This window comes from Bos grunniens, chromosome 7 (assembly GCF_055505025.1).
Source record: "Bos grunniens cultivar Pamir isolate PY7600 chromosome 7, Bosgru_T2T1.0, whole genome shotgun sequence".
Taxonomy (NCBI): Eukaryota; Metazoa; Chordata; class Mammalia; order Artiodactyla; family Bovidae; genus Bos; species Bos grunniens.
The window spans coordinates 42,765,263-42,777,304 of NC_141171.1; the positions used below are offsets into that span (position 1 = coordinate 42,765,263).

General features: G+C 41.1%; 1 protein-coding gene and 1 pseudogene across 1 annotated transcript; both read right to left on the reverse strand.

The window, feature by feature from the left end:
- Nucleotides 1-1,139: 1,139 nt before the first annotated feature.
- On the reverse strand, nucleotides 1,140-3,306 carry LOC147369260 (olfactory receptor 2T29-like). Its single transcript, XM_086411195.1, has one exon. The coding sequence runs from the start codon at nucleotides 3,113-3,115 to the stop codon at nucleotides 2,168-2,170; it is 948 nt and encodes a 315-aa protein (XP_086267321.1). The 5' UTR covers nucleotides 3,116-3,306; the 3' UTR covers nucleotides 1,140-2,167.
- A 4,830-nt stretch (nucleotides 3,307-8,136) lies between these two features.
- On the reverse strand, nucleotides 8,137-9,069 carry LOC147369261 (olfactory receptor 2AJ1-like; annotated as a pseudogene).
- Between the last annotated feature and the right edge of the window lie 2,973 nt (nucleotides 9,070-12,042).

Sequence of the window (12,042 nt, forward strand, 5' to 3'; positions counted from 1 at the left end):
AAAGATTCTTTTGAAGATGAATAGTAGAGGCCTTGATAATCTGAGTTAGGAAAAGCATTTTCATAATTGAATATGGTCTGTGTTCACCTTTTCCTTCTCACATATGGAATTTTCCCATTTGCCCATGAATCCTCCCAATTCAAGCATCTCTTAAGTCAGCTCAACTAGAACAGAATGACTAATCATAACACCAGTATTTAGGGAAGAATCTGAAAAATATGATTTTTTCCAGTTTCCCAGAAGTCACCCTAGTCTGTGTAAAGTTTAAACCTATTATTAAGTTAATTCCTAGTACTAGTTGATGCTGCACAAGGAGAGACACAAGGTCATGATGGGGGAGATTGTTAAGAAACAGCTTGCAAGAAGTGGTTTATTTTAAATAGTGGAATATCTTCTGTTTAGCAAACACTTAGTTAGATTTATAAACTCTATAACCAGAAACAGTGTTGTGGAACAATTTAAAAATATAATCTCTAAAAGATCAGTACCAGGGTGTGAAGTGCATGCCAAATGACTACATATACTTAATATCCTTGATCTAGAGGAATTGTCCTTTGATGTCTCTCTTCTTTCCTTTTTAAAATTGGACTAAAACATATCCACAACACAGGAATGATGTGCAGATTAAAAGAATTGCTGAGTATATATTTTAGAACATTGCACAGGCAACAGTGTTAAATGCTTATATTAGGCATAATTAGAAGTTTCCCTTGCACAAGAGATGGTATCACTACCTTCAGATCCCTTGTAAATCACAGAGCTGTGCACACTCACATAGTCCATCAGAGTGATCCTGCTCTGTCTACTTCTGCTTCATTGACTATACTAAAGCCTTTGACTGTGTGGCTCACAACAAACAGTGGAAAATTATTCTACAGATGGGAATACCAGACCAACCTACCTGCCTCCTGAGAAATGTGTATGGAGGCCAATAAGCAACAGTTAGAATTGGACATGGAACAATGGGCTAGTTCCAAATTGGGAAAGGAGTATGTCAAGGCTGTATCATGTTACCTTGCTTATTTAACTTATTTTACTGTCTTCCATATGAATTCTCCTGAGGGCAGAAAAAAAGCTCTGGCCACCTGCTCTTCCCACCTCAGTGTGGTGAGCCTTACATGATGCAGAGTACATTTTGAACTGTGTTGTTGGAGAAGACTCTTGAGAGTCCCATGGACTGCAAGATCAAACCATTCAGTCTTAAATGAAATCAGTCCTGAATATTCACTGGAAGGACTGATGCTGAAGCTGAAGCTCCACTACTTTGGCCACCTGATGCGAAGAACTGACTTAGAAAAGACCCTGATTCTGTGGAAGATTGAAGGCAGGAGGAGAAGGGGATGACAGAGGATGAGATGGTTGGATGGCTTCACTGACTCAATGGACATGAGTTTGAACAAGCTTCAGGAGTTGGTGATGGACAGGGAAGCCTGGCATGCTGCAGTCCATGGAGTCGCAAAGAATTGGATATGACTGAGGGACTGAACTGAATAATAAAATTGAGAACTCATGAAATCATCTGAAAAGTGCAAACCTGAATATACCAATATGGTGCAAATTAGAGTGTATCGATGGTAAGTGTAGGACATGTGATTGAAAAGCTACATTGTGCGTGCATGGTTAGTTTCTCAGTCATGTCTAACTTTTTGCAACCCCATGAACTGTAGCTTGCCAGGCTCCTCTGTCCATGGTGTTTTTCAAGCAAGGATACTAGAGTGGGTAGTCATTGTTTTCTCCAGGGGATCTTTCCAACCCAGGGGTTAAACCTGAGTCTCCTGCATTGCAGACAGATTCTTTACCATCTGAGCCACCAAAGCAGCTAGAAAAGGTACATTAGGACCATGTTATTTATCAGGTTATCTTGAATTTTGTAAAGCTTATTGAATATATATGCCTACATCAGCTTCCTTACGAATTTGATTTGTGAGCTCTGGGAAAATTGGATATGTATGTTATGATCAGTCAAGTAGCATAACACTGTTAAATAGGAATTCCCCTGTTGCCATTGTAGTATGGTTCACATTACTTGAAATCTGAAAGAAAAAGTGTCATTTCTTTAATATTGTTGAAAACTGAAATCCAGAGTTAAATTTTTCCTAATAGCATCAGCATTAAATGGGGAACAATAGAGAATAGGAGTTCTTTAAAAAAAAAAAAAAAAGTGGCATCATCTTTTCACTATAAACATCAGCTTTCTCCATAGAATGTTCCTCAGAGCCTCCAATACCTCCTTGTTCCTCAGGCTATAGATAAGGGGGTTGAGCATGGGGGTGATGATAACATCAAACACAAAGAGACACTGGTCCACATCTGCGGGGAGAGAGGAACCTGGGGTCGTGTAGATGATCATAGCTGGACCAAAGTACAGGCTCACTACACTGAGGTGGGAAGAGCAGGTGGCCAGAGCTTTGTTTCTTCCCTCAGGGGCATTCATATGGAGGACAGTGAGAAAGATGAGGATGTAGGACGTCAAGATGAGTCCAAAAGGTATGAGGAGGAACACAATGCCAGATGCCAACACCACCTTCTCATAGGTTGAGGTATCCTCACAAGAGAGCTTCAGAAGGGCCATAACCTCACAGAAGAAATGGTGAACCTCCCTGGAGTCACAAGTAGAGAAATTCATGGCATAAACTGTGTGCATAAGGGAGATGAGCATACCCCCAACCCATGAACCAATGGCCATTTGCAAACAGACTCTAGGGGTCATGATGACTGGGTATCTGAGGGGGTAACAGATGGCCAGATAGCGGTCAAAGGCCATGAGTGTCAGGAGAACACACTCAGCCACTCCTAGCATCAAGTAAAGAAAGAGTTGGGCTCCACAGCCAATGTGAGAGATGAAACTCTGTCCAGAGAAGAAATCAGTGACCATCTTCGGGACAGTGGTGGAGATTAGGGTGAGGTCCATGAGAGAGAGCTGGCTGAGTAGGAAATACATAGGGGTGTGAAGGTGGGCATCACGCCACACCAGTAGGGCCAAGACTGAGTTTCCAGTGATGGCAACCCCAAGAACGAAGAGAATTATGGTGACAAGAAGGCCAGGATGCCTGGAGTCTGAGAAGAGGCCCAAGAGAATAAAGTCAGTAATGGAGGATTCATTTCCTTGCTTCATGTCTTAGTTGACTGGTTTGATCTGGAGGATCAAGGGAGAAAAACACAGAAAGTGAGACTGCTCTTCCTTTTTTTTTTTTTTTTTTATTAAGTTTATTAAATATTTTAAAAAAAAATCACATGCTCCCCATCCTGAACCCTCCTCCCTCCCAACCTCCCCATACCATCCCCCTGGGCCTTCCCAGCGCACCAGCCCCAAGCATCCAGCATCGTGCACTGAACCTGGACTGGCATCTCGTTTCATACATGACATTTCACATGTTTCAATGACATTCTCCCAAATCTTCCCACCCTCTCCCACAGAGTCCATAAGACTGTTCTATACATCAGTGTCTCTTTTGCTGTCTCGTACACAGGGTTATCGTTACCATCTTTCTAAATTCCATATACATGCTCTTCCTTTGTAAATATACCACTGACTTTTATCTTTTCCCAAAAATCAAATATTTATGAAGTGAATTCAAATATATAGTAGTATATTTAAATGTGGGCCAGATTAATGATTTGGCATCCACTGATATTTAAAAACATTATTTAGCAATCCATCTGACAGGATAGTCAATGCAAATGAAGAAAATATATTTTGGTCATATTGTTTAGCATTGTTTGGCACATTGTTGCTATAATTGTGTTAAGGATTAGAAGTGTGATCTTCATTCAGTATGAAAATTTCATACATCTTGGTGGTGTGATATACACCCAGACTTCTTCCAAAGTGGATTTTAATGCACAGCCACCACTGGGATCTGGGATGTCGGCATATTTATTGCTTGTAGATTCTCCAACTAAGTCTAGATTTATCCTTAGGGAGCTCAGAGATCACAAGCAGGTGGCCTGGTTATGGGTGAGAAATTTAACTGCCTAGTTCTGTAGAAAATGTCAAGAAGAGACAGTGGGATAAGTAAGGATAAGGGAGAAATCTGGGAAGTGGAGAGACATGATGGCAAGACAGAATGACAAGTAACAACTGGTGATGGAAGAAGTATCCTTTTTCAATCCATCTTCTCATGAGCATTATTCGCACCATATGTCTGCCTGACCATTCTATTGAAAGCATATCACTGGCTTGCTTTATTCCCTAACCCTTATTTTGCATTCCTTCACCATCTGAAATCTTACTATTATTTGCATGTTTATTTATCTATTGTTTGTTCCCCCCATGAAAATGCAGGTTCTCTGAGAGCAAAGTATTAAGTATTGTTTCCTCAGTGCCAGTAAAGAACACAGCAGGTACCAGGCACTCAGTCAGAATTTATGGGACACAGAAAAGGATGAAAAGCTTCTATACATACAGAGAGAGTTGAAGAAACAAAGATAAAGACCAGAATTCCTAGCAGAGTATCATTATATAAATGGCTTAATCACATGCTCCTGGTGCTGACATTGATGTTCTACTCCCAAGAAACTCTTTATCTGCTGGCATTTTCCATGATTTTCCAAATCCAAGTTGGCCTCATTCTTCAGCTCCTCCAACTTCTATGCACAACTAAGGTCCCAGAGCTGCTCAGCAGGGAGTGGAGTGGAGCTGGACTTTCGACTAAGGGGAGGTGGCCTGTGCAAAATCAAAATGAACAGCATGAATTTTCCAGCTCTGGATATGGCTATCTCATACATATATCTAAGTTTAAAGAATTGAAAAAGTGATTTTCCAACATGATAGCATTGTGTTAAAGTAAGCAAATGAACTGAGTTCATCTCACAAACGAGTGACTAGGGAGAGGGTTCTATGCAGCCCTGCCCTGGCCTTTATGATTGTATGTTGAATTTACAAATTCAAGCATGAATTTGAGCATACATTGGTGAATGTGTAAATCTGAAGCCAGTATTTTAAATAGTTATGACTATATTGAATAATATGATTCTTTTTTTGAAACTAGGTTTGGTTAGAACTTCTTTCCAAAGCCTAGAAAACAACAAAGATGTTAAGATGTGTTTGATTCTTTTTGGGACTCTGTGGATTGTAGCCCACCAGGCTCCTCTGTCCATGGAATTTCCCAGGCAAGAATACTGGAGTGGGTTGCCATTTCCTTCTCTGGAGGACCTTTCTTTTATTTTTTTAAATATAAATTTATTTATTTTAATTGGAGGCTAAGTACTTTACAATATTGTGTTGGTTTTGCCATACATTGACTTGAATCTGCCATGGGTGTATATGTGTTCCCCATCCTGAACCACCCCCGCTCCAACCTCCCTCCCCATCCCATCCCTCTGGGTCATCCCAGGGCACAAGCCTCAAGCACCCCATATCATGCATCGAACCTGGACTGGCGATCTGTTTCACATATGATAATATACATGTTTCAATGCCATTCTCCCAAATCATCCCACCCTTGCCCTCTCCCACAGAGTCCAAAAGACTGTTCTGTACATCTGTGTCTCTTTTGCTCTCTCGCATACAGGGTTATCATTACCATCTTTCTAAATTCCATATATATGTGGAGGATCTTTCTGACCCAGGGTTCAAATCCACAGCTCCTGAATTGGCAGGTGGATTCTTTACCACTGAGTCACGAAGGAAGCCTGAATAATAAGATGCTCTTTTTGAAACTTGACTTAGTTAGAACTTCTTTCCAAAGCCTAGAAAACAACAAAGATGACTTAAAAAAAAAAAACTTTTTATTTTATATTGGAATATAGACAATTAACAATGTTTATTTTCAGGTGGGCAAAAAAGAGACTCTAAACCACATTTCTGAGAACAAAGGATTGCACCTATGTTTATAACACAAAGAGTTTAACTATTTTTCTTAAACTCACCAGTTACTAACTAACTAGTAGTTGATCAGTTTAATAGCATTATACACTGTGTATATGTAAATACAAATGACCCATGAACTTATCACATATAATGCCTCTGCTGCTGCTGCTAAGTCGCTTCAGTCGTGTCCAACTCTGTGCGACCCCATAGACGGCAATCCACCAGGCTCCCCCCTCCCTGGGATTCTCCAGGCAAGAATACTGGAGTGGGTTGCCATTTCCTTCTCCAATGCATGAAAGTGAAAGTGAAGTCACTCAGTCGTGTCTGACTCTTAGCGACCCCATGGACTGCAGCCTACCAGGCTCCTCCGTCCATGGGATTTTCCAGGCAAGAGTACTGGAGTGGGGTGCCATTGCCTTCTCCGATAATCTGCCTCAGGGTCTGGCAATTCACTAAATTCTCATGCAGCTGCTCAACTCTCCAGGAGGGTTTTATCATACAGCTGGGAGTTTATTCTGAAGCACTTTGAAGATGTTACCCCACACAGAGCGTCACAAATTATTTCTAATTCCTGTGTCTCCCCACAAGAGTGCAAGACAATTACTTGTTTCTCCACTGTGGGCTACCTTGTTATCATATGTGTTGTCATCCTTGTCACCTCCTGGAGATTCTTAATTCTTCTATATCTTCCTTTGTATTTTGAAGCTCATCAAGTCAAACATTAGGCTCTTTGTGAGTAGAATAAAGTCTTATAACTGATGATCTTGGTGAAGTTGGTACTGCAAGCTCATAGCTGATCCAGAATATCTCTGGTAGGCCATGAAGCAGAGATTAAATACAGCACTGTGGACAAGAGAGATACTATGAACTCTCTGGGGAATGTGTCAGCTCAGTCCAGCCCTGGTAGGTAATTAGCTCAGCTACCAGGGGGCAAAGCCAAATTCATTCAGGGAAAAAAGTCACTCTCAGCCGTCTGCTCAGCAGGATGGTGGTTAAAAAGCAAAGTGAGATTTAAACTCTGATTCACCACTTTTTAGTACCTGCATGACCTGGGAAATTTCCATTGACTTCCTCACTTCTGTTTCCTCATCTACAAATTGGTGATAACAATAGACTTTCTCATCGAATTGTCCTTATGGTTAAATGTAATATTGAGTGTGAACAATATATCCTAATTGGCCATTATAGCCTTAAGATGAATTTTTAGGAGTCAATTACATTACAAAATATCGAATATTGATTTAACCTGGATTCAGAAAATTAAGATTATGTCATCTGGTCCCATCACTTCATGGCAAATAGATGGAGAAACAGTGGAAACAGTGGCTGACTTTATTTTGGGGGGCTCCAAAATCACTGCAGATGGTGATTGCAGCCATGAAACTAAAAGACACTTACTCCTTGGAAGGAAAGTTATAACCAACCTAGATAGCATATTAAAAAAACGGAGACATTACTTTGTCAACAAAGGTCCGTCTGGTCAAGGCTATGGTTTTTCCAGTAGTCATTTATGGATGTGAGAGTTGGAGTATAAAGAAAGCTGAGCACTGAAGAATTGATGCTTTTGAACTGTGGTGTTGGAGAAGACTCTTGAGAGTCCCTTGGACTGCAAGGAGATCCAACCAGTCCATCCTAAAGGAGATCAGTCTTGGGTGTTCATTGGAAGGACTGATGTTGAAGCTGAAACTCCAATACTTTGGCCACCTGATGTGAATCACTGACTCACTGGAAAAGACCTGGGTTCTGGGAAAGATTGAAGGCGGGAGGAGAAGGGGACGACAGAGGATGAGATGGTTGGATGGCATCACCAACTCAATGGTCGTGAGTTTGAGTAAACTCTGGGAGTTGGTGATGGACAGGGAGGCCTGGCGTGCTGCAGTCCATGGGGTCACAAAGGGTCAGACACGACTGAGCAACTGAACTGAACTGATGGCTGAATTGGGTTGTTGTGTGGTAGAAACCAACCCAACATGGTAAAACAATTTTCCTCCAGTCATCAAATAAGTTTTAAAAAATGAACAAAAGAAGAGGGATCTATCATTCCAGCAACACAAATGAAGCAAGCTCACAGGATTAGGAGAAAGGCTATTTTTACAGAGAACTGGTTGTTATTCAGGCCTCATATATATTTACTTCAAAGTGGTATAGTTTTGTGCTCCTCTACTCTCAGAGAACTCATTGATTTAGATATTTCAAACTGACTTTATCAGGAGAGAGGGTATAAATTCAACATTTGTAGAGAGAAGATGAAGACAGGGAGAGTTTCATTGGGTTTTATCAGATCCTACCACCTCTCAGGTAGATCTTAACTCTGAACTGTCTACTCAATGGGACATAGGAGCCTGCTCTGAAATAGGGTGCATCCTGAGCATCTTCCTTATTGAGCCCACAACTTCCCTGTTCCTTAGCCTATAGATGAGGGGGTTCAGCATCGAGGTGAGGATGGTGTCAAACAAAGAGAGCCTGGTTCAGAGCAGAGGTGTGAGAAGATCAGGCCTCATGTATAGTAGCATGGCTGGGGCATAGTAAAACGTGACCACAGTAAGATGGGAGGAGCAGCAGCCAGGGCCTAGTTCCTGCCTTCAGGGGAGTTCATTTGCAGGACCTGGAGGAAGATGAGAGTATAGGAAGTCAGAATGAGGCTTGTGGGGAGAAGAACCACAACGATGCTGGTCACTACTACTCCTTTCTCATAGGCAGATATGTCCTCACAAGACAGCTTCACAAGGGCTTTGACTTCACAAAAAAAGTGGTAGAGCTCTCAGGAGCCACAGAGGGGAACGTGTATGGCATAAGCCGTGTGGATCAAGGGTGCCAGAGCCCCTCCCACCCAGGACCCCACAGCCACCAGCTGGAAAACCCAGTGGCTGATGATGATTGAGTATTTGAGAGGATGACAGGTAGCCACATAGTGGTCATAAGCAATGAGTGTCAGGAGGAGACACTCTGCTATCCCAAGAGTCAAGGTAAAGAAGATTCGGGCCCCATGGCCAATCAGGGAAATGGTTTCTCTTCCCTGAGAAAAAGTTGACCACCATTTTGGGGACTGTGCAAGAGATGAAAATCAGGTCAATGAGAGAGAGTTGGCTAAGGAGGAAATACATGGAGGTATGAAAGTAGGGATCTGTCCAGATGGGAAGGATCAAGCTGGTATTTCCAATGATGTAGATGAGGAGGATGAGATCAGTATGTCTCCTTCCTGGGAAAAGGCCCAAGAGAATGAAATCTGTTCTCAGTGTCTTGTTTCCTGTCTCCATGTTGTCTCCTTACCAGCTTCACCTGAAAGAAAACGGAGACTTTTAAACACATGTGTAAATGAGAAAGGAATTAAACCAGAATCATAAATTTAGTAATTGATGGCATAACATAGAACATTTTGGGGGAACTGAAAACAGAATTTTATCTGCTTCATAAAGGTGCTAAAACCATAGGAGAAAAATTAATAACTAGAGCATAAAAGTGACACTAGATTTTTTTTCCCCATCAATGTCCTAACCCTTCCTATAGGCAAGCGTTTTCACTTTTAATTATCTTCTTCTCATAATATGAACAATTCTAATATTTATGCATTTTTTCATACTCATAGTTTCGGTCAATGCAATCTCAATATCACACAAGGATAGTTTAATGAAATAAATCTATAGTTTAGGTATAATATGAACTAAACACATCTACTGAAGTTAACAATTGTGTTTTGGGAAACTCTAATATCACATATTTAACTTGATGTTGAATTTCCTTCAGGATCAGATCAGATCAGATCAGGTCAGTCACTCAGTCGTGTCCGACTCTTTGTGACCCCATGAATTGCAGCACGCCAGGCCTCCCTGTCCATCACCAACTCCCGGAGTTCACCCAGACTCACGTCCATCGAGTCAGTGATGCCATCCAGCCATCTCATCCTCTGTCGTCCCCTTCTCCTCTTGCCCCCAATCCCTTCCAGCATCACAGTCTTTTCCAATGAGTCAACTCTTTGCATGAGGTGGCCAAAGTACTGGAGTTTCAGCTTTAGCATCATTCCTTCCAAAGAAATCCCAGGGCTGATCTCCTTCAGAATGAACTGGTTGGATCTCCTTGCAGTCCAAGGGACTCTCAAGAGTCTTCTCCAACACCACAGTTCAAAAGCATCAATTCTTCGGTGCTCAGCCTTCTTCACAGTCCAACTGGGGCCATTGAATGCTGAAATATACTAGGGCTTCAGAAAATTTTTCCCTCTTAGTAGAATGGGTTTTCTAAGTCTTCCTGCACCAAATGTATTCAGAGATTAAACAAGCAGCAAAGATTAAATTTGATATCTCTCAGAAGGATAATAAAGGACACAATTTTTAAAGTTGATGCCCATTCTTACTGTATTTTAGAGTCAACTTGGATGGAATTTTATTTCATTTATATAGAGAGAAACAAGGAAATTGCCTTAAGGTTTACAGCTTCCCCCAGTTGCCCTTTGCACTGATGGCCAACCTAATCCATCAGAAAAAGAAATACCCAGATACCTGAGTGAAATGCAGATAAAGTAGTTTATTGAATCTCTGTGAACACAGTAGCCTCTGCCTTGAGTCCCTCAGCCAGAGGGAGGAGGTGCTGCCCTATCTCTTTCTTTCTACTTGGTTTCTTGAACCACTTTGAGCTTTTACTTGTGGCTCTTAGACATTACTATGTATCAGGACCACATGGACTGCTTACTATTAATAAAATGTACTCCCAGAGAATTGGATGCTTAGGTCTAGGATGAGATCCTGAAACCTTCATCTGTAAGTGGAGCCCATGTGATTCTGATATTGGAAATATAGGCTGTGCTTGAGAAGCCTGATCCTGGATAAGTTCTGTGTATGCGTGTTAAGTCATTTCAGTCACATCTGACTCTTTGTGACCCTATAGACTGTAGCTTTCCAGGCTCCTCTGTCTATGGGATTCTCCAGGCAAGAATACTGGAGTGGGTTGCCATGCCCTCCTCCAGGGCATCTTCCTGGCCCAGGGACCGAACCCAAGTCTCTTACATCTCCTGTACTGCCATGCAGGTTCTTTACCATTAGTGCCACCTGGGAAGCCCTCTGGCTAAGGCACAGGGCTCATATTCAGTAGTGATGTCTGTGCATTGTGTTACATACTCCTCTTAGCCCCAGAAACACATGCATAAATTGTATTTCATATTTTCTCTTAAACTACATAATTAACTGAATTGATTGGTACCTTTAGATTGCTGCAGAGCTTTGATCCTGTAACCATAGGCAGTAGTGGAATAATTACTATTGTTCTGTGTCATATATCAAATTTATTAACTGAAGCCAGTAGATCTGATAAAATGCTATTATACACCTTGATGTCCATACATTTCATGGATCCCCAGGTGATTAAAAACAGCATTTTCTGTTTCAAATGAAGAATTTATTACTCTCAATGGAGTTTGCCTCTCAGAGCCACCAAAGTGAACTGATACCAGCTTGATGCCTTTGCATGAATGATCAATGCCAAAATAATTTATTGCTTTACTGAGTTACCTTAACAAACTCTGGAGAGCACAGTCATATTAGTGACTTGATATAAGTTGTTGTTCCAAATTTTCCAGTAAGTAGTTTCATAGGCCCACACTATGAATTTTACCACTTCTATAAATCTTCCTAAACCAACCACACTTTGTGTGTGTGTAATTAAAAATTATGGAAGTAGCCAAAGATGTACTGAGGTGAGAGAGGGTTAGCTCTTTTTCCAATGACCCCACTAAAACAGGGGGAAAATAAATAAGAAAGCAACTTAGGAAGTTTCAGACTAAATTCTGTCAGACCTACAGACATTTACTGACCAAACATGTATGAGAAACAGGCTCACAAGAAACTTCATGGAATCTATTCTGTGAGTTCAAGGAAGCCTAGTCTTCCTAGATGTTCTCACCACCTTCTGTATGAACAATTAATTTCATTCATTCAACAGTGAGAGGTAGGTTTCTAGCATCCAGAAAGCCAGCATTGTGCAAACAGAATCCAAAGTTTAAGGCTTGATATGGCCTGGCTGGTGAGTTTAGCCTAGATCCCTCATAATTTAAAGTAAGGATACACAAAACCAAGCTTTACTCATGAGTAGAGAATGTATCTAAGACAACTTTTAATAGTTAATCCATATATTAAGGTTACATTTAATTTTACTTGTAGCAACCCATTTCTACTATTCACCATGTTAAACAGCAAGACACTATTTCCACCAATACAATTTTATCTTGTCAATCTTTAATTAGT